This window comes from Acomys minous, assembly GCF_964271855.1.
Source record: "Acomys minous genome assembly, chromosome: 16".
NCBI classification, from domain to species: Eukaryota; Metazoa; Chordata; class Mammalia; order Rodentia; family Muridae; genus Acomys; species Acomys minous.
The window spans coordinates 59,992,732-60,014,575 of record NC_140498.1 but is presented as its reverse complement, the minus strand read 5'-3'; the positions used below and the strand labels follow the sequence as shown (position 1 = coordinate 60,014,575).

At 53.9% G+C, this 21,844-nt stretch overlaps 2 protein-coding genes across 10 annotated transcripts in view; one reads left to right on the top strand and one right to left on the bottom strand.

Moving 5' to 3' along the window:
* CAMSAP3 (calmodulin regulated spectrin associated protein family member 3) overlaps positions 1-9,126 on the top strand; it is a 24,927-nt gene extending 15,801 nt beyond the window's left edge. For 4 of the 9 annotated variants that reach the window (XM_084763573.1, XM_084763575.1, XM_084763571.1 and 1 more), the window contains 12 exons: positions 1,521-1,660; positions 1,749-1,842; positions 1,940-1,994; positions 2,122-2,195; positions 2,979-3,048; positions 3,155-4,640; positions 6,019-6,158; positions 6,259-6,560; positions 7,843-7,942; positions 8,238-8,350; positions 8,444-8,562; positions 8,651-9,126. In XM_084763573.1, the coding sequence (XP_084619699.1) occupies positions 1,521-1,660; positions 1,749-1,842; positions 1,940-1,994; positions 2,122-2,195; positions 2,979-3,048; positions 3,155-4,640; positions 6,019-6,158; positions 6,259-6,560; positions 7,843-7,942; positions 8,238-8,350; positions 8,444-8,562; positions 8,651-8,956 (2,999 nt within the window). In that variant the 3' untranslated portion in view covers positions 8,957-9,126. Of the gene's footprint in view, positions 1-1,520; positions 1,661-1,748; positions 1,843-1,936; positions 1,995-2,121; positions 2,196-2,978; positions 3,049-3,154; positions 4,641-6,018; positions 6,159-6,258; positions 6,561-7,842; positions 7,943-8,237; positions 8,351-8,443; positions 8,563-8,650 lie in introns of all 9 variants that reach the window. The other 5 variants (XM_084763572.1, XM_084763574.1, XM_084763577.1 and 2 more) reach the window with 2 other exon arrangements.
* Positions 9,127-10,218: 1,092 nt separating this feature from the next.
* XAB2 (XPA binding protein 2) lies at positions 10,219-21,836 on the bottom strand. The gene is made up of 19 exons (XM_084763580.1): positions 21,660-21,836; positions 19,299-19,447; positions 18,911-19,034; positions 18,419-18,616; positions 16,580-16,714; positions 16,324-16,488; positions 14,532-14,676; positions 14,102-14,253; positions 13,889-14,008; positions 13,650-13,781; positions 13,431-13,562; positions 13,235-13,348; positions 11,872-12,034; positions 11,597-11,787; positions 11,304-11,426; positions 11,038-11,209; positions 10,722-10,851; positions 10,469-10,578; positions 10,219-10,350 (listed from the first exon to the last, which is right to left on the bottom strand). Exons 1-19 carry the CDS (start codon positions 21,708-21,710, stop codon positions 10,289-10,291), a joined length of 2,568 nt encoding a protein of 855 aa, XP_084619706.1. The 5' UTR covers positions 21,711-21,836; the 3' UTR covers positions 10,219-10,288.
* Between the last annotated feature and the right edge of the window lie 8 nt (positions 21,837-21,844).

The window sequence follows — 21,844 nt, the reverse complement described above, 5'->3', positions numbered from 1 at the left end:
TTCATTGAAGAAAAGAAGTGAACTTGTTTAGAAGTAACTTTTGGGTGAAATGCAGTTCCCAGGGGCTACGGTTAGTTGTTGTTATTGTTTTGAGACATGGGTTGCTCTGTAACCCAGGCTGGCCTCAAACTCCCTGTCTTCCTGCCTAAGGCCTCCCATGTGCTGGGATGGCAGGTATGAGCTACTACATCTGCCTAGGAAAAAGGCTTCTGAGTGTGTGTGTAAATTGAGGCAGAACTTCATATAGCCCAGGCAGGCCTCAGACTCTCTATAACCAAGGACATGCCTGAACTCCTAATACTCCCACCTCAGCCTTCTAAGTATTGGAATTACAGACATGTGCTCCAGGCCAAATTTATGAGATGCTTGAGATGGAACCCAGGCTTCGTAAAATACTATAGACAAATCCTCTTCTAAGTGCCCTGGATTCCCAGCTCTTAGGAAGATGTTCTTTTGTTTTTTTGTTTCTAAGATTTACTTTACTTTTGAGCCGGGCGTGGTGGCGCACGCCTTTAATCCCAGCCCTCGGGAGGCAGAGGCAGGCGGATCGCTGTGAGTTCGAGGCCAGCCTGTTCTACAAAGTGAGTCCAGGATGGCCAAGACTACACAGAGAAACCCTGTCTTGAAAAAAACCAAAAACCAAAACAAAACAAAATATTTACTTTACTTAAAAAAAAAAAAAGATTTATTTTTTATTTATTGTGTATGCAGTATTTTGCTTGCATGTATGTCTGCAGACCAGAAGAGGGCTCCAGATCTCATTATAGACAGTTATGAGCCACCATGTGGTTGCTGGGAATTGAACTCAGGGCCTTTTGAAGAGCAGGCAATGCCCTTAACCTCTGAGCCATCTTTCCAGGCTGATTTACTCTACTTTTAAAATATGTGTATGTGTGTGGGTCTGTGCACATGTGAGCCCAGTTGACCCTGGAGTCTAGAAAAGTGGGTTGGATCCCCTGTAGTTATACCCATCTGATGTGGTGTTGGGAGCTAAACTCAGGTCCTCTGTGAGAGCAGTGTCTGCTCTTCTCTCGCATGCTATCTCTCCAGAAAAAGGGTTCTGAGGAGGCTGGAGGTGGCTCAGTTGATAAGCTGCAAAAATATAATGACCTGAGTTTGGGTTCTTTGAAGCCATGTAAATATATCTGCTCAGCAGTGAGGGCCTAAGACCCTAGTGCCAGGGAGGTAGAGGCAGGAGGATTCCAGGGACTCATTGGCCAACTAGTAGTGTCACCAAGCACCAGTTTCAGTGAGACAGGGTCCTGTCTTGGCATCTAAGGTAGAGACCACATGAGAAGGAAGATACCCACTGTCAAGCTCCGGCTTGTAGCCGTGTATACACACATGCATATACACGCAGAGGCCAAGGAACAAAGAACTTTCAAGTTAAATCTTAGGGGTCAACACTTGGTAGAGTGCATCTTGCAGAAGGTACAAGACCTATCTCATAGGAGGGGTTCCCTGGGGCCTCCCACCTTCCTTCCCATTGAGTTGGAGGCCGATACATCCTGTCCCCACAGAGGTGTGCCTCAAGGACCCCATGTCGGTAGCAGACAGCCTGTACAACCTCCAGCTGGTGCAAGACTTCTGTGCCTCCCACCTCCCTCGCGGCTGCCCCCTGTCCCTTGAGGACTTGCTGTATGTCCCACCGCCCCTCAAGGTAAGGCCATCTTGGAGGTGAGCCTTAGGGCCAGAGGTCCACATCCAGGCCTGTTCTACCAGTCAGCTCACCTCCTTCTGGCATGCAGGTCAACCTGGTGGTGCTCTTAGCTGAGATGTATATGTGTTTTGAGGTCCTGAAGCCTGATTTTGTGCAGGCCAAAGACTTGCCTGATGGACACGGTGAGCCCTTGGGGGTCCTGGGCTTGCCTTGGGGGTCTAGGAGAGGGTAAGGGAGCCCTGTCCTGCCTAACCTCTTTTTTGTGTGTGCATCTAGTAGCTGTGTCCCCCAGGAATACTGAGACTGTACCATCTCAGAATAACAGCGGCAGCAGGTATGGGTCCCTGTTGGGGTGAGCCTCTTCCTTCATGGGGGGCCTCTTCCTACCTACCTGGATGCTGGGGCAGGGCTGGGGACACCTGTGAGAGGTGACTGAAGTTTACTGTGTATCTCTTTGGCAGTTCTCCTGTGTTCAACTTCCGTCACCCGCTACTGTCACCTGGTGGTCCCCAGTCCCCACTCCGAGGATCCACAGGTGAAGAGAGAATATGGCTTTTTGTTACCAGGAAACTTCAACCACAAGAAAACCTGCCCCCTCCCCCGCCCCCAGCTGACTTTATGTTGAGTCTTCCAGTGTCCCTCTCTGGGTTTTTTCCTGACTTCCTTTATAGCTAGCTTCAACGCCCCCTTGCATCAGCCGTGTGAGGCGAAGCATACCTTTACTCCTAGCACTGAGGAGGGAGAGATAGGTAGTCCTCTGTGAGTTGGAGGCCAGCCTGGTCTACTTACAGAGTTCCAGTCCAGCCAGGTTTGCACAGTGAGACCCAGTCTCAGTCAAAGAAAACAAAGAAGACTCCTTGCATGACACCAACTAGGACTAATTGCTAATGTTTGTTCATTTCACTTACCTTTTTAAATCGTATTTATCACTTGGGTATGTGGGGCTGCACGTTTGCCTCAATGCATGAGTGGATGTCCAGAGAGGACAATGTGCAGAGGTTGGTTCTCTCTGGCCACCATGTAGGTCCCCAATATAGAACTCAGCTCACTAGGCTTGGAGGCAAGTCCTTAACCATCTTATTAGTCCAAAAGAAACTGCTAACTGTATTTCACAATCCTAAAGATTGAACCCAAGGCCTCATAAATACTAGGCAAGTAGTGTATCTCTGAGCCAGCCATTTCCGGAGACGTAGCACAACCGGGCACATGACCCATCTGTGACTCACTTGGGGACATTGCAGAGGTTGTCCCAGACACCCGCCAACCCCCACCCCAGTGACCTCCCACTTCACAGTGACCATTTGCTGTCCCTCGCCAGGCTCCCTGAAGTCATCTCCGTCCATGTCTCACATGGAGGCTCTTGGCAAGGCCTGGAACCGTCAGCTTAGGTGAGTACGTCTTAAGGGGGCCCTGTGGCCTTGGAAGAGGGATTGGGCTGATCAGGGCAGGCCGGAGGCCTGTCCCAGGGGCTGACCCCTCCCTCTGGCCGCCCAGCCGTCCCCTCTCCCAGGCTGTGTCGTTCAGCACCCCCTTTGGCCTGGACAGCGACGTGGACGTGGTCATGGGAGATCCTGTCCTGCTGCGCTCCGTCAGTTCAGACAGTCTGGGTCCCCCACGACCTGTGTCATCATCGTCGTCGTCCCGGAATCTTGGTCAGCCACCCCCGGAGTCTGGAGACCTACCCACGATTGAAGAGGCCCTGCAGATCATCCACAGTGCTGAGCCCCGGCTGCTCCCTGATGGGGCTGCTGATGGCAGCTTCTACCTCCATTCTCCTGAGGGTCTCTCCAAACCACCACTGGCCTCCCCTTACCCTCCCGAAGGAGCCTCAAAGCCAGTGTCTGATGGGCTCAACAAAGCGCCCATCTACATATCCCACCCTGAGAACCCTTCAAAACCATCTCCCTGCTCTGCGGGGGAGGTACTGAAACCACCCCCCACATCTGAGGGGTCCCCAAAAGCTGTGGCTTCATCCCCAGCAGCCAACAACTCCGAAGTGAAGATGACCAGTTTTGCTGAACGCAAGAAGCAGCTGGTGAAGGCTGAGGCTGAATCGGGAATGGCGTCCCCAACATCCACTCCCACGGCACCTGAGGCCTTGAGCTCTGAGATGAGCGAGCTGGGAGCCCGGCTGGAGGAGAAGCGCCGAGCCATAGAGGCACAGAAGCGACGCATTGAGGCCATCTTTGCCAAACACAGGCAGAGACTGGGCAAGAGTGCTTTCCTTCAGGTGCAGCCTCGGGAGGCTGCAGGGGAGGCTGAGGAGGAAGCTGAGCTGGGCTCAGTTCCTGGTGGGGAACGGCCAGCAGGTGAGGGCCAGGGTGAGCCGTCCTCGTCCTCACGCCCTAAGTCAGTCACCTTCTCTCCAGATTTGGGCCCAGTGCCTCCAGAGGGACTGGGGGATTACAACCGAGCAGTCAGTAAGCTGAGTGCCGCTTTGAGCTCTCTGCAGCGGGACATGCAGAGGCTCACAGACCAGCAACAGCGGCTTCTAGCCCCTCCAGAAGCTCCTGGACCTGCCCCACCACCTGCGGCCTGGGTTATCCCTGGACCCACCACTGGACCTAAAGCAGCATCCCCTAGCCCTGCCCGTCGTGCCCCAGCTGCCCGGCGCAGCCCGGGGCCGGGCCCTAATCCAACACCCCGTAGTCCAAAACATGCAAGGCCGGCAGAGCTGAAGCTGGCACCCTTGACCCGGGTGCTCACACCACCTCACGATGTAGACAGCCTCCCTCACCTACGCAAGTTTTCACCCAGCCAGGTGCCTGTACAGACTCGCTCCTCTATCCTCCTGTCGGAGGGGACGCCTCCTGAGGAGCCCACCACCAAGCCTGCCCTCATTGAGATCCCGCTAGCCAGCCTGGGAGAGCCTGCTGCTGAGGAGGAGGGGGACGGGAGCCCCCCTGGGGCCGAGGATTCCTTGGAGGAAGAGGCATCTTCTGAGGGGGAGCCCCGATCTGGGCTTGGATTCTTTTATAAGGTGAGTCACTTGGCAGGTGAGAGGGAAAAGGTGAGGCAATAGGTGGGTGTGTGAATGGATGGGAAGTGGGGATACCCAAGGGGCTAATTAGGGAGACATAGGATGTGGTGGGTAGATGTTTGGGGACAAAGGTTTACTGACGTGTGTGGACTGAGTGGATGGATGGACGGGTGGTTGGCTAGGCAGTGGCTAGCTTGGTGGATGGGTGGGTTGGATTGATGGATAAGTTAGGTGGGTGAGTGGTCGGTAGGTGATTAGTTTGGCTGGGTGGCTGGATTGGATGAGGGATGGGTAGGTATATTGAAAGGGAAGGTGGATAGGTAGATGGCTATGTTCATTGGATAGATCGATGGAAGATGGATATGTGGGTAGGCAGCTGACGTACACAGGAAACATCGATAAATAGACAAAGTAGATGTTGGGCAGATGGATGGGTGAGTCGGGCGATAGACAGGATGGTCAGGATGGACAGGTGTGGGGTGGCTGGACAAACAGGGTTAGTGCGATCCTACAGTTCTGCTTTCCTGACCTAGCCTGTTGGTCATCCTCGATCTCCATGCCCCTCGCAGCCTGGGCCACTATGTGTGTACGGTGTTGTAACTGAATCCTGCTGGTCTCTTATGTTTGGTTAGTTGGTTGGTTTTGTTTTTGTTTGTCTTCCTGAGCAGTTAGGGATTTTGACTGCCCTCTTTTGCCCTGAGGATAAAACAGTCCTGTGCACTGCTTTGGGCTTGGCTCTCTTCTGACTCTGACTTACATCTTTTTTTTTTTCCCAGCTCAATGTCCCAACCATATCTTGCCTCAAGGCCTTTGAACTTTCTAACCCATCTGGAAAGTTCTCACTTCTCCCCAATTAAGTTAGTCCTCCTCATCCTTACCTCAGGGTCTATCCTGAATAGGATAGACAGCAGTGCAGCTTGGCAGCACTCCAAGCGTAGTTATACCATTAAAAGTCTGTGTATAAAAAACCAAACAAAACAACAACAACAACAACAAAACGGTTGTGGTGGTGCACACTTGTACTCCCAGCACTCCGGAGGCAGAGGCAGGTGGATTGCTGTGAGTTCGAGGGTCACCTGTTCTACAGAGTCCAGGACCACCAGGGCTACACAGAGAAACCCCATCTCAAAAAAAAACAAACAAAACAAAACAAAACAAAAAAGTCTTCTTATCACTTGCTTGTCTTCCCCTTTGGGTCAAATGCTTCGTGTATGTAGCTCCCAGATCTGTAGGGCTGTGCATAAAGTAGGCACCAACTCAGTACTCTGAGGACTTTTAGAAAGGTCAGGTGAGCCACAGGCTGGGCCAGTGGAAAAAAAACAGACCCCCAGCTATAGCCGGGAGAGGTGGTCAGCTGAACTTTCATGTCGTCCTCCAGGATGAAGACAAGCCTGAGGATGAGATGGCTCAAAAGCGAGCTAGCCTGCTTGAGCGGCAGCAGAGGCGGGCAGAGGAGGCCCGGCGGCGCAAACAGTGGCAGGAGGCAGAGAGGGAGCAGAAACGAGAGGAGGCTGTGAGGTGAGACTAGAGCTGCGATCGGGGCGCCCTGGCCTTTGATATTGCTGCCTCAGCACCTGGATATTCCGTTCTGCTTGTTCCCCTTGTGTTTAATCTGCAGGCTGGCTCAGGAGGAGGCTCCAGCTCCCGTAGCCCCCGCTGCTCCAGTGGCCCCCTTGGCTCCTGCTACCCGAGCCACGGCCCCAGCGGAGGAGGAGGTGGGCCCCCGACGAGGGGACTTCACAAGGCTTGAGTATGAGCGCCGGGCACAACTGAAGCTGATGGATGACCTTGATAAGGTGTTACGGCCCCGGGCCTCAGGGACCGGGGGACCAGGGCGGGGCGGGCGCAGGGCCACCCGGCCACGCTCTGGTTGCTGTGATGACTCGGCCCTGGCACGAAGCCCAGCCCGCGGCCTGCTGGGTGAGGACCCTGTGGGAGGGGCCTGCCCTGTGACTGGGATAGGCCCCGTGGTTGTGGAGAAAAGGGAGCGTCTGCAGGGGTGCAGTGATGGGGAATTTGGGGTGAGCGGGATTTTCAGTGTGGTGAGGGGGCCTGCCTTCCTTGGCTGGATAGTGAGGATCCCCCCCCCTTGGATTTTTGAGGGAGCTACTAAACAATGCTCCCTTGCCTGTGGATGGGAGTGTGAAGCTCAGGACTAAGGAATTTGTCTGACGTATGTGACTGGGGTTCAATCCCCAGTGCTGTAGGAGAACAAACAAGTCATATTAAGGCAGGCATGGTGACACCCAGGAGGCTGAAGCAGGAGGATTTCCAGTTTGATCCTAATCTGGCTACTAAGCAGGTTCCAGGCCCATTTGGGCTACACATTGAGATTTTGCCTCAAAACACTGAAACTACAATTTCTATATATTAAAAAAAAAAAAAGGGGGTGGAGAAAGCCAGACATAGTGGACACCTTTAATCCCAGCACTTGGCAGAGTCAGGGAAATCTCTGTGAGTTCAAGGCCAGCCTGATCTACAAAGCAAATCCAGGACAGCCACGACTAGAAGAGAAACCCTGACTCAAAAAAAAAAAAAAAAAAAAAAAAGAAAGAAAGTAGAAGCTTGCCTCGCATACATGAAGCTTTGGGTTCCATCCCCAGCATAAACCAGGTATGGCGTTATAGGCCTATAATCCCAGCAGACTGGAGAATTGGGAAGTCAAGGTCATCCTCAGCAAATAGCCAGCCTGGGCTACAGAGAACCCATCTTTTAAAAAAAAAAAAGATTTATTTATTTATTATTATGTATACAGTGCTCTGTCTGCATGTACATGTGCAGGCCAGAAGAAGGCATCAGATCACTTTATAGATGGTTGTGAGCCACCATGTGGTTGCTGGGAATTGAACTCAGGACCTCTGGAAGAACAGACAGTGCTCTTAACCTCTGAGCCATCTCTCCAGCCCCAGAGAACCCCATCTTTAAAAAATAAAAGCTGCCAGGTGTGGTGGTGCATGCCTTTATCCCAGCAATGGGAGGCAGAGGCAAGCTGATCTCAAGGCCAGCATGGTTTACAAACCGAGTCCAAGGGACACACAGAAAAAAGCCTGTGTTGAGGGGGGAAAAAAAAGCCAAGCAAGCAAACACAAAAAATTGAGTCAAGCTACAAAGGCTAAGTCTTAGGAATGGCAGGCCTGGCCTCTTGGGCATTGACGGAGGTCAAGGGCCGTTAGGGATGGCTGACTGGTGGCATCTCTTCTAGGCTCACGGCTCAGCAAAGTCTATTCCCAATCCACGCTCTCCCTGTCTACTGTGGCCAATGAGGCTTCCAATAACCTTGGTGTGAAGAGGCCCACGTCTCGGTGAGTGTGGGCAGACCTGTCATCAGACATAGACCTCTGTGGAATCTAGAGTGGAGTATGGCTGGGCTGTATGGATGCGAGGAAGCACATGAGTACACGGCTGGGGTCTGGGGGAAGCTGAGTCAGGGCTGGAGAGCATGCTCACATGCATAGAAAAGAGGTTGAGCATATGGAAGGGCATGACATGGACCTGTCCTCTGCAGTGTACTGGCCTTGCCTCTTTCCTAATCCTTCTGTACACTGGGAGGCTTCACACCCTATTGACCCCCACCTACATCCCTCCCCTCCTCTGTAGGGCCCCTTCTCCATCAGGCCTCATGTCTCCAAGCCGCCTGCCTGGCAGTCGAGAGCGGGACTGGGAGAATGGAAGCAATGCTTCCTCCCCAGCATCAGTGCCTGAGTACACAGGTAAGTGAGGCTTGGGAGACCGGGAGCAGCCCCAGGTTCTCCGCCTGCTTTCCCCCGCCCGACCCCCATCCCTGATGACTGCCTGCCCTCCAGGTCCCCGGCTGTACAAAGAACCCAGCGCCAAGTCTAACAAGTTTATCATCCACAATGCCTTGTCCCACTGCTGCCTAGCAGGCAAGGTGAACGAGCCCCAGAAGAACCGAATTTTAGAGGTGAGCTAGCTCTCTACCTCCTGGGTGTGTAGGGTTGGCGGGTGGGTCAGTGGTCCAGCCTGACCGGTTTCTTGCCACCGTCCATCAGGAAATAGAGAAAAGCAAGGCCAACCACTTCCTGATACTCTTCCGGGACTCAAGCTGCCAGTTTCGGGCACTCTACACGCTGTCTGGGGAGACAGAGGAGCTGTCGAGGCTGGCAGGCTACGGGCCGCGTACTGTCACTCCTGCCATGGTCGAAGGCATTTATAAGTACAACTCAGACCGCAAGCGCTTCACCCAGATCCCTGCTAAGACCATGTCTATGAGTGTGGATGCCTTTACTATCCAGGGACACCTTTGGCAAAGCAAGAAGCCCACCACGCCCAAGAAGGGTGGCGGTACCCCCAAATAGTGCCCACCTTGTGCAGTGCACTGCGCTCCTGGAGGACAGTGCACTGGTTACTCCTGGGTCCTGTCTGGTCATGCTGTAGGGGGCTGAGCTGGGAGCTTCAGGGACTCAGGGCTCAGTTCAGTCCCCTTGTCTGTCCTCCACTTTCTTGAATAAAATATTTGAAAAGAGAAGCTGAGACTTGGTGTCTCCTCCCTAAGCTTGAGCAGGTTTGTCCCGTGTGGTTTCTCACAAGTTCCAGCCCGTCCGTCTTCTCTGCTCTCTTGTTGGCCCTGAGGTAGCTTCTGCCAAGGTCTACTGTGACCTTCTTACTGACATTCCCTCCCCTGGGATGCTCTCGCCCACCTCTGAACTGACCTGTTCAAGAGTGTTCAGAGCAGCTATCCTCTCCTGGGCCTCCCCCACGCCCACATTTTCCTCCTCTGTGTGGTTGTTATTCGTCTTTCCTGGCATTTGGCATGCAGCCAATTTCAAACTCAAGCTCTGTTTCTTGTTGCCAACCTGCCTTCATTTCTGGGCTCAGTTACAGTCTCTGAGCTGGGGATTCTGTGTCCCTTCCTCCGAGTCCCATGTCTAAGGGTCCAGTTGCCACTGTAGATGCAGAGTGCAGGTGTAAAGCTCACTACAGCCTGGCTTCCCAGACACTACCAAATAATATACAGGTCGCCTCCTAAAGCCACCTCCCCAGCCATGGTCCAAGCCAACAGCCTGCCTCCAACTGCCCCCTCCCTCCTGCTCACATGGCAGCCAGCGTGACCTGCTCAAAACGCAAATCTGATTATGTCCCCTGATGCCAAAAGCCCCTTAATGGCCTAGAGGCTCCTAATGGCTTCCCAGAGCTTAAGCAGTAAGGCTTCACTCTGGATGTGGCCTGTGCACCAGGCCTGGCTCTTGGCCTCTAGCCAGGGACACAAGTGCCTTGGTAGCAGGTTTACAGAGCCTTCTGACTACACGGGGGCTCATGGGTTGGTGAAATCCCAGAGCTGTGACACCCATGTAAGTGGGGCCAAGTGCCCCCTCAGCTTCAGGCTCAAGGAGGCTTCTTACTGGGCAAGCCTGACAGGAGGCCTGGGGTGGGGCAGGGGAACTGGCCTTGCAGCGTCCAGAACTGGATCTACAGGATGCGGGCAGGTTGTCCACAGGCCACCTCCCCTGACCACCCCACCTCCTGTCCCAGCCAATCAGTGCTCTGGGCCTGGCAGGCAGCTCTATGCTAGCATGCCCTGAGGGACCTGGGCCGCAGGAAGGAGGCTGAGACAGTGAGGTACAAAGAGGAATTGTATTACAAAGTGGTTATTGGGGAGGAACCGTGGAGGAAGAAAAGTGTGGAGGGTGTCAGTCTTCCTTTAGGCTCCCGAACACAGCAGCTGGCACGCTCTGCTGTTCCAGTCGGACTTCTGTGGGGGAAGGCAGGGTCAAGCTGGTTATTCCTCTGGGGGTGGGGTGGGGTGGGGTGGGGTGGGGTGGGGTGGGGTGGGGGTAGCCCACCTCTGCTCTTGAACCCAACCCACTGACCATTAGGCTCCAGATCCATCTCATCCTCGTCTTCATCCTCGCCCAGCTGGATCTCCTCGGGGTTGGCCTGCTGAGCCAGCTCTGCCAGTTCCTCCCTGGATGCATCACTCCTAGGGTTGGAGAGGGAAGGTGGTTGCAGCCAGCGGCCTCAGTGCACCCCTCCCCTCAGCAGCCTCCCTGGAATACCTCTTCCCTGAGAAAAGCTGGATTCCACCGCCTCCCCCCACCCCCCACCGCCAAATCCTGTTCTCACCTCACAAAGAAGATTTTGCCCTGGGCCCTGGGGGGCTGGTCTCGCTCTGCCTCGGCTGCTAGCTGCTCTGCCCGCTGCTCTAGTAACTTCATGTCATCCATGCCGCTCTGCCCAGGAGCCAGGTCAGACACTGGGGGTGCAGGGCAGGGAAGGAAGGAAGGTCAAGGTCACACCTCAGGCCCCCTCCAAGGTTGAGGTTCCCAGGGCTGGTTCCAGGTACTGCCAGCCCCCAGCAGAGGCCTAGGCTGGGCAGCAAGTGCTCTGGGGTGGGGAAGACATTGCCCATGATAAGGAAAGGGAGGTGACAGCAGCTCACCGGTGCCTGTGGCGCTGCCTGACACCTTGAGCATCTGTGAAGCCATGAAGTTGACCTGAGTGTTGTATGTGGCCTGCACACTCCGACGTATCCTCAGCATCTCCCTGATGGTGTCCTCGTTGCCGTGCCGGACCTCAAAGTCCTTCCATGTTTGCCAGAAGGCCCCAGTTGTCTGTGGTGGGGTGCAGGCATGTGGGTGAGCCAGGTGCTTGGGACAGCATCCCCAATGCCCACCCTCACCTTCCCAGAGGCAGGCCCAACCCTACCCGGGGATCACAGATCTGGGAGCAGAAGCTGTAGATAGCCCGGGCGCGGTCGATCTCACCAAGCTTGCACTCCATGTCTGCAAACCGCAGGCACATCTCTCGGGCATGCTCATCAGACAGCACCTAGCACGATGGGGGGTGGGGAGGGCGTCAGGGAGAGCAGGGGTGAGGGAAAGGGGTCCAGGTACCTGGCTTCAGGAGGGCCTTCTGCCATACTCTACATAGGCAGGCTTTCTGGGATCCTCCTTTCTACCTGGACCCCAACCCCATACCAGGTCGCTAGTGGTGGGTACCTCAATAGCCTTCTGGTAGATGCCCCGAGTGTGGGTGACGCCATAGATCTCAGCAGCCCGCTTGATATAGATGTTAAACATATCGTACTGCTGGGCTGGCTCCACGGCCCTGGTAGCACGGTCATACACAGCCATGGCATGGCGGGCAAGGCCCCACTCCTCCTCCAGCTGTGCATAAAGCAGGTACAGGGCTGCAGAAGATGGAAGGGTCCAGTTAGTAGCCCGCAGCCCAGCCACTTATCCCCATGTCCCGAGACAGCCCACAGACTCCTCACTCTTGGCATATTTGGGTGGGCAGCCATCTAGTGCCTGCTCGAAGAGGTCCCGCGCACGCTCCAGCTTGCGGCCCCCATAACGAGCGATGAATTTGGTCAGGTAGGTGCTCCAGATGTCTGAGACGTTGGGCCACTTGAACAGTGAAATCCCACGCTCATAGGCCTGTTTCCAAGGAAGCCACAGGTTAGCACCCAGGGCCCCTTCCTTGCCCGCCCCTCCATCATAGCACAGTTAAGTATGCCACTTCCCCCCAGCTACAAGGACCTAAGGCAGGGGCTCAACAGGGGCTTTCTAACCAGAGCCTGGTACCTCACGGATGAGGTAGCTCCTAACCTCCACAGACGCAGACAGCACCCAGTGTTCTGGGAAAGGACTCCTATTTCTGGGCAGGATTGGGACGATGTGAATAAATGCAACCTCCCTCCCTGAGCATCTGCCTATGGCTGCCACAAACACACACACACACACACACACACACACACACACACACACACACACACACAGTCACCACTGTACTGACTTACACCCTCTCACTTAAGCAGCGGCCAATGGGAGCTGCATACATGGCTCCCGTGTTTGTTCTGTTTCACCCCAGGACTTGGAGAAGGACTCAGTGGCTGGCTATGGGGGAGGTGCCCATATTCCGCACCATTCACGTGCTGGGGCCCTCATTTCCCAAGTGCCATGGCAACACCTTACTCGGAAATGAGGAAAAGGACTTAAAATGACATCATCAGGGTGGACTTAACCAATCACGACTAGTGGCTTTACAAGAGATCAAAGGCCAATGCGTCCTTAGTAGTAAGAGCCCCCGTTTTGAATGCCTCAAGTCCTGGGGTCCATACACTGGAATACACTGCCAAAAGGGATAAAGATTACCCTTGTGATAGTTACTATGGTCAACTTAGCATGATCTAGAATAACCTAAGGAACAAACTTGAGCCTGTCTGAAGGATTATCTTGATGATGTTGACTGAGGCAGAAAGATCCATGCTAAATGGCCTGGGAGCCTAGACTACATAACAAGGAGAAACAGCCAACCACCAACAGTCATCGCCTGTGCTTCCTGACTGCTGATGCATCCTGCCTAGCCAGACAATCTTTCTGTTGCCATGCCTTGCCCTCCATGATGGACTACATCCTCTGTGAGCCAGAATAAAACTCTTCTCTCTTAACTTGCTTTTGTCAGACGCTTTGTACCCAATACAAGCCTGTACCCTGTGGCGCCCGTGTTTCTGAACACAGATGTATAAAGACAGCGACAGGGAGAGGACAGAGACAAGTGGACATCTGTAGACCACAGAGGAAGGAATGGCCTTCCTGTGCTCTGGCCTTGACTTGCAGCCTTAGGGCACGGCTCACCTTGAAGCTCTCCTCAAAGTACTTGTGTTCCTCCAGGAACATGGCATAGTTGATGACAATCTGCGGTGTGGCTATGCGCAGGTCCAGGATTCGGTCATAGACAGCCTTGGTTGACTGTGGGAACACACAGGTCAAGGTGTGCTCCGCTCTGGGGCTGGGAACCAGCTCCCCTTCACCCCTGCCCATGGCAGCTGACCTGGAAAGTGCCCAGGCTTTCCTCCAAGTCCGCAAGCATGGACCACACCTTCAGCGACTTGTATACGCGGTTCTGCACAGGCTCTGAACCGTCGAAGTACTCGGCCCGGCGGGCTGGCAAAGCTGTCGCTTTCTGTGGAAAGACAGTGGCAGAGGCCCTGAGGGGGGCTGCCCTGCCTGGGCCCCACCACACACCCCTGGCCAGTCTTCACGTCCTTACCCGCAGCAGCTTCAAAGCCTCATCGTAATTTTCATGCCGGAGCTCCAACTCCCCGCACTGGCACCACACGCTTGCCAGGTCGTCCACCTGCTTGAAGTTCACCTTGGTGGCCTTCTCTAGGATGACGCGGGCCTATGGTGATGGGCAGAGACTGGCTGAGGCCCTGCCACTTGGCCAACCCCGAGTCCCATGGTGAAGATGTAACCGCACGCACGTGCGCGTGCACACGGCCCACTCACGTCATCCAGCTGCCCGTTGTCTTCATAAAACTTGGCAAACGCAACCCACAGCGTGTGGGGCTTGCCCGTGGCCTTGAAGGGGTCCACCGTCTGCACGGCCTCCGTGTACGTGTTGATAATCTAGAGCATTCAAACCAGACAGGTGAAGGCACGGTGGGGCCATGGCAGCTCTAAGGGGCAGGGGAAGATGAGCTGGGGGCCACCATCACACACCTCCCGGGGGCGGCCCTGGTGCAGGGCCACACGCTTGTGCCACTCGTGGACGTGGTGTGGGTTCTGGCGCAGCAGGACGCTGTTGAGAAGTAGGGGCCGCCGGCTGATGAGCTGCTCAAAGCGAGCCAGGCGCAGCTCTAGGTCGATGTCATCTGGGAGCCAAACATGGTCACGAAGTCAGGGGAACTTGGAGGTGACAGCACAGGCCCTTGGCTACTTCTGTTCCTAAGCTTCCTTCCCTCCAAGCCCAGCGGTGCAGACCCTTAAAGAGGCAGGCAGACCACCAAGGACCTAGCACCAGCCCTCCTGCCATGCCCAATTAAGACAACTCCGGGACATTTTGGCTCCAGCGTCCATCTAGCCTCTGTCCTTGCCAGCACTGGCAAGGAATTCAATCCTCTCCTCCCCGGCCAGGTGTCCCACATCTCACCCTCCTCCTCACGGCCCAGTTCAGAGGCAGTCTCCATCTTCGCTGCAATCATGCTCTCCTCGAACTGCGCATAGCTGTCGAACACCTGGGTGAAGTCCCTCACCGTCATCACAGTGCGGATGGCCTCTTCATACACGTCCCGAGCCTGTGGGGGTCCAGGCATGGTTTGAGGAGAGGTACAGAGGAGAGGCATGAGAGCCCACCCATAAGGACCCACCGCCAGCACCCATGGGCTGACCAGCGGCAAGCGTAGGATGGAACTCTGCTGGCTTATCCCTGCATGTCCTGCCTGACCGTCTGAAGCCGCAGGGCCTCCTATGTAGGCTGGGTAGTCGCCTGTGCGGCAATGTCTCAAGATTCAACTGAGCCAGTTCCATACAGTAGTGGCCCTGTGAGAACAGGTGAGCAGCGAGACTCCAGCTCCCACAGAACTCCAAGCACAGCTTACTATGAAGTTATTTCTTCCTAACTGCAACCTTCTCTTCTGGAGGGAGAGGGAGGCTGCGGAGGCTAAGAAAGCAAATGAAACTTGCAAGAGTCACAAGAACCCCCACCCCACCCCCAAGTTATATAAGCAGTTAACAACTGGCAGGCAAGGGAGACTCTATAACCAAGCCCTAAGGCCCAGGATGTCTCCAAGGATGCGGCTTTCGTGAACTATCTCCCAAGCTGGGGTGGGCTTTCAGTGATGCAGCTACTCTGAGCCATCCATGTAATTTATCCTCGCCCGTGTTCCTGTGAGGCAGCCCAGTAAGTTCCCTGGTTTCCTCTGTGCACACATTTGAAGACTAAAGAAATAAATCACTATCTGTGGTAAAGAGATGTCTGCCTATGTCTCACGAGGAAGTCACACAGCACAGCTTGTCTGTGGAGGCTCCTTCTCTCCTCTACTGGCTGCCTGACCCCCTTCCTAAGCATGTGTTCTCCAGACTCTCTTCAGCCCTAGACAGCACAGTCCCATCTCTCTACCCCACGTCCTCAGGCAGGCACTAGGGAAAGGGGCTCTGTGAACTTCTCAACTGCCTTGCACAATCCCCCAGCATCACTCACTCCAGGCCTCCTCCCCAATTTCCTTAGGCCACAGTAGCCCATTTCCTCTGGAGACTCTCAAGAGTCCCACCCAGTCCCCTGTTCCCAGCATGCCTCTACAAAGCAAGATGGTAAGGACAGCCACAGTCAAAATCACCCAAGAGGAGATTTTTTTCACATCAGGCCACTGGTGAGTACTCTGCCTGTACTGCTGAACCAGTTCCCTACAGGGATGGTGAAGAGTAGCCACCATCTCCATTTTTGCAAAACAGGGACATCTGGGAAGGCAGGCTGGCTGAGACATCTGTCACCCCATTGAGTGCTAGAGTTGATTCAGCTGATCAGGCTGGACAGGCAGGTGTCCCCTTCCTTCCTCACTGTCCCAAGTATGTCCCTCCTAAAGCTGCATGCTGCTCACTATGTAAGCGGAAAAGGACAATCGTCCACGAAAGGAGAACCTGGTCTTTGGTCAGGGGTATAGGAGTAGCCGTGCTCCCTGAAACAAGCTCTCAAACAGGGCATCTAAGTTAACAAGATCCCAAGATAAACAGCTAGGATGTAAGAGAGCCAGACCCCAAGTCGGCCTGCCCAAAGGCTCACGTTGCCTACAGGGCTGCTGCACCCATCCTCACTGCTGGGATGGCAAACGTGTGCATGTATGTGATGTGTCACGCACAGCGTGTCTGTGGTTATGTCCTGCTCACGCACTCTGTGTGTCCTCCAGAGACCCACCGGCACAGCTGAGGCCTAGGTACCCACACACCTTTTCAAAGTGGCCGCTGCGGATGTAGTAGTCTGCCAGGGAGCACCACAGCTTGCCCAGCTGGTCGGTGAAGCGGGTGAGGCCACCGCGGATGATGGCATCCACATTGAGGGACTGTACCTTGTCCGGATTCTGGGAGATAAGGTCGCACAGCTCGTGCCACAGCTACAAGACACAGGGTATGGGGGAAACATCTCAGTCCTGGGCCAGGAGGGCAGACACCTCTCACCCAGTCGCCATTTTCCAGTAGACCCACCTGGTAGTTGGACTTGCCAGCCTTGGACACAAAGCGCTCGTCATTCACCACAGTGGCCAGGCGCTGTGCAGCCTCGTCCAGCCGGTCACTGGATTTGAGGTACTCGATGTACTCCTCGGCACTCTCAGGACTCAGCTGGAGGACAGCCACCCCAGAGAAGGTGAGTGGGGCTGCAGGGGATGACAGCTCTCTCCTGACTAAGTAGCTCTAGGCCTCTCCATTCCCCTCACCTCCCCGCCTCAACCCCCCCAATTACAAGTTTTTTAGCAAACAGCCATCCCTGGTGGTCCAGCCCGGGCTCAGCACTGCAGCCTTGTGGGGCTGGGCCTGACCGGCTTGCCCTTGCTCCTTTAGGCCAGCTTGGCTACATTACTTGTGATGGATAGTGTCAACCGGCGGCTTGACGGAATCTACAGTTACCGAGGAGATGGACCATAGAACATGTCTGTAAGATTAACTGGACCATGTTAACTTATACCAGAAGACTCATGTTAGTTATGGACGTTATCATTTCCTCTGCAGGGATCCTGTATGATGCTGTACAAACAAGCGTGTGTGCAGAAGCTGTTCTCTGATCGCGGAGGTGAAGTGCCCAGCTGTTTCAAATTCCTACCACACTCCCTTCTGCGAGGAACTGTAGCCCTGAACTGTGAGCCAAGGTTAAACCTTTGCCCTTAGATTGTTTCAGGGTGCTTTATCCCAGCAGCAGAGAGAGAAACTAAGAGCACTCGGGAGGCAGAGGCAGGTGAGTTCGAGGCCAGCCTGGTCTACAGAGCAAGTCCAGGATAGTCAACACTACACAGAGAAACCCTGTCTCAAGAAACCAAAAGAAAAGAAAAAAAAAGAAACTAAGACGACAGTAATCTGGTCTGGGCAGCCAGCCTTAGTCCTGAATGGTCCATCCTCGGCCTTTCCGCCAGCCTTGACACCTCCCTCGACACTCCCAACACTGTCTAACCCTAGTTCTAAGCAGTCCAACTCAGCCTCTAATGGTCAGGGATGAAGCTGCTTCGGTCACAAGCGGCCACCCAAGCAGGACCATGCAAAGGAATTTACCATAACATATACCACAGCCTGAGCACACAATGCTCTGCCTGAGATGCTGCCTTCTTCACACATATCTTATTGCTGCCTCCTGCCATGGCTGTGGTTTTATTGTTTTACATAGCTGGTCCACACATGGGTCTACTCTGTTAGACTGAAAGCCCTGTGCAGTGGTAGGGAGGGCCTTATGCATGCCGTCACTAGCTCTCATGTCTATGCCCGCTGTGGTGCGGGTACAAGCTAAAAGCTAACTACCTGAAAACTGAAGATAAGACATCACAGGGCTGGGGAGACGACTCAGTGTGTATAAAACATTTGCCTTGCAAGTGTGGGGACTGGAGTGTGGATACCCGGAACCCACATAAACACTAGGTAGCCATGGAAACACTAGAGAGGCAGAGACATCGGGGTGGGGGTGGGGGTGGGGTGTCCTTGGCGCTAGCTAGAACTAGCCAAATCTAGTTCTAGCTGGTGAGCTAGGTTCAGTAAGAGATTCTGCCTCAATAAATAAAGTGGAAAGTAATTAAGGAAGATGTGTATCAACTTTGGCCTTCCACATGCTTGGGTATGCAACACACACACACACACACACACACACACAGAGAGAGAGAGAGAGAGAGAGAGAGAGAGAGAGAGAGAAAGAGAGAGAAAGACAAAGAGAGAGAAATCTTAAATAAACTGTTATCTACCCATTGGAACCTCTTCCTGCAGCCTATATGTTACATGAGGGCCCTTATCCTAGTGAGCCAGGGATTGGAAGCCGACCAGGGAACCGGTCTAGTCAATGGTGCTCACCTTGAGGAAGCGGCGGTAGCCTCGCACAGCAGTCTCAGGCAGTGGGTGGGAGCGTAGGAAGCGCAGGTACAGGGGCCAGATTCGAGAGTGCTGTGTGATGGGCAGTGCCCTAAGGGCCCGGTCGAAGGTACGGCGGGTGTGTGTTACTCTCCCCTGGTCCATGAGGAACTGGCAGTAATCTAGCCATAGACGTGGCATCTGGAAATAACGGAGAGTGGCGGGCCAGGTCTGAGCCACAGGCTCCATGGCTTGCTTACCATCCATAGCTAGGGAATAAGGTCTGTCTCGTGACCCCTCACTCAGGCTCTGTAAATAAGCCCAGTAAGCTCATTCGTTCCTCAAGTTGGGAGGACATTTTGGTGGACTGTACTTTGTTTTGTTGGAGCACGGTGAGGAAGGGGGTAGACCCCCTGTTTACATCTCCCTGGGGAAATAGTTCCCACAAGAGCGGTGAACTTGTGCCCCCCCCACACCCCCTCTCCAGCTCCCCACCTTGTGCATGAACACAAAGGCCCTTTCATGGCAGTTGTTGACATCTTCATAGGCGGGGTCAGTCACGCAGCGATGCTTCACCTGCGCCCGCCGTGCCTTCAGGTAGCGGTACCAGAGTTTGTAGCTACAGAGCAGGAAAGACAGATACGACGAGTTATGGAAAACCCCAGAACCCTTTCTTGGCTCTGGAGGCACCTGCGGTGAGGAAAGGGAATAAGGAGAGCTGAGAGAGCTCACAGGGAAGGGAAAAGCCTGGCACAGGAGGGATGACGGTGTGACCTATCCCGGGGCCGTGTTTCTGGCCATCGCATGTTGTCACTTGTTTCGGGACTGGATGTGGAGGGGTGGAAGCTGGTGAGCACGGTAGCACAGGGAGGGTCACGCGCACCTGCAGGGAAGCAGTTTGAGCGCCCGCTCGTACAACTGATTGAGGCGGGGCTTCGGGGCCCCCTGTTTGAACTCGATGTAGCGGAGCCAGCATTTGACGGAGAACTGGTTGCGCATGATTTCTTCCTCATAGGGAAGGTCCTCTTCCTCCTGCCAGGGCCAGGGACGGGAGAGAAAAGAGGCCTGTCCTCAGCGTATCCATGGAGCCACACCCCATACTGGGGCTCAGCCCCAAACTCTAGGTGCCTACTAAAAGTTCACGCCCTTCCAAAAGGTCAAAGGTCATGGTGCAAGCCTACACTCAGTGGCGGCAAAAAAAAAAAAAAAGGCCTCAAAGAAGAAAACAAATGGGAGGTTGGTGAGATGCCCAGTGGGTAGAGGCACCTGTCACCAAGCCTGAGGCCCTGAGTTCGAGCCACACGGTAGGAGAGAGTCAACTCTTTTAAGTGGCCCTCTTGGGGACTGGAGAGATGGCTCAGAGGTTAAGAGCACTGGCAGCTCTTCTGAAGGTCCTGAGTTCAATTCCCAGCAACCACATGCTGGCTCACAGCCATCTATGATAAGAGCTGGTGCCCTCTTCTGGTGGGCAGGATGTTGTATACATAATAAATAAATAAATAAATAAATAAATAAATCTTTTAAGTGGCCCTCTTCTTTCCCACATGCACATAGTGGCGCACAGAGGACTTGTCTCTTACACATGCTAAAATTAAATCAAAGAGTGAAACGGAAGTGCGAAAATGGCCCAGTTGGTATGCCTGAGCATGACTACCTGAGTTCAGATGCCCAACACGGTTGTACATGCCAAGCGTGGCAGTGTGTATCTGTAACCCCAATGCTGGGCAATCAGAGACAGGTAGACCCCTCTAGAGCTCACTGGCCCCAGGCATTTACCCAGCCAGGGAGCTTCATGTTTGTAGAGAAGACTTTGTCCCAAAGGAAGCTGGAGAGCAACTGAGGAATATGGCTAAACATAATCTATTTTTGATCAATGTGCGCGCGCGCGCACACACACACACACACACACATGATATACTTAAAAACAAACAGGGCTGGGGACAGGCCTGAGCAGTTAAGAGCATGTAGTGCTCTTGCAGGGAACTTGAACTCAGTTCCTACACTCATGTGAGGCAGCTCATGACTACCTGTTAACTCCAGCCTCTGGCCTCTGTGGACACCTAATTCACATGCACATACCCATACGAAGACACACATATAAACACAATTTTAAACATACAACTTTAACAAGCAAACAAACACAATACAACCAGGTCCCAGGCATGATTTCTTCCTCTGTCGAAGCTAGGGCACTCAGAGGCTAGAACAGCGGTTCTCAACCTATGGGTCAGGACACCTTTGAGGGACGAATGACCCTTTAACAGGGGTCGCCTGAGACCAGCAGAAAATACGGGTACTTACATTACGATTCATAAGAGTAGCAAAATTTCAGTTATGAAGAACCAACAAAAATAACTGTATGGTTGGGGGTCACCACAACATGTATGAAAGGGTTGCAGCTTTAGAAAGGTTGAGAAATCACTGTGCTAGCGTGTCAGTTCAGACCTCTGGCCCTCACAGCTCAACCTCCCGAGACCTCTCAGGAGGTGGAGTACATATGTGTGTATAGGAAATAGATCAGTGACAGGGTGTTTGTCTAGCATGCACAAGACCCTTGGTTAAACCCCAGTAACCCCAAAAACACACAGGAGGGTTATGGACCTTAATTTTGAACACTATGAACGTGGAAATATGGGGCGCCTCCTTCAGCCACCACAGTTTCACCTTTTTAGGATCCCCAGTGGTCATCCACACAGTTTTATCTTCATCCTCCAAGGCTCTTATAGCTACAGACGTCAAGCTATTATCCAGAAGCCAGAACTTTAACCTGGTCACTATGCCTATCAAAATCCACACTGTTTCCCTACTGTCCCTTTCTCCTCTTGACCTCACTTCTCTCGGCCCGAGATATCAAGGCCTTAACCTCAACAGCATGAGGTTAAGCACTCAAACCATGAAGGATTCAGTTCTTCCCCCACCCCCCAAGACAGGGTTTCTCTGTGTAGCCTTGGCTGTCCTGGACTCGACCAGGCTGGCCTCGAACTCACAGCGATCCTCCTGCCTCTGCCTCCCGAGTGTTAGGATTAAAGGCGAGCACCACCACGCCCGGCAAGGATCCAGGTCTTTATTCTCGACCTGATCCGTGTTTTTGACATGTCGCCTTTGGCTCGCTGAGGTCCCATAGATTGGGCATGCACAGTCTGGGCCTAACCCCCTCCCCCGAGAGCCAGATTCCGATCCTAGAAGGGACCCAGCCTCTGATTTTTTTCCTCGTGTATCAGCCTCCGCGTAGCCGCATACTTACAAAAACAAGATCCGGCCGCTCGGGACGGGGAACCCGCGCCATCACTACCATCTTCCTGGCTCCCCAGGTACAGACAGCGTCGTGCTCTGGTGGCGTTACTCACAGAAGGCCCACCCTCTCAGAGATAGACCCGTTTCCTATTGGCTGCACCTCACTTTGTCAGCCGGGCGTGAGCTGCTGAATTT

Coding starts and splice junctions, on each gene's coding strand:
- XAB2 (XM_084763580.1), bottom strand. CDS start 21,710: ATGGTAGTGATGGCGCGGGTTCCCCGTCCCGAGCGGCCGGATCTTGTT. Junction 19,035..19,298: donor CTCAAACTGCTTCCCTGCAG/GTGCGCGTGACC, acceptor CCTGCTCTGTAG/CTACAAACTCTGGTACCGCT. Junction 10,852..11,037: donor AGGCAGCGCCACAGGCACCG/GTGAGCTGCTGT, acceptor CTGCACCCCCAG/TGTCTGACCTGGCTCCTGGG.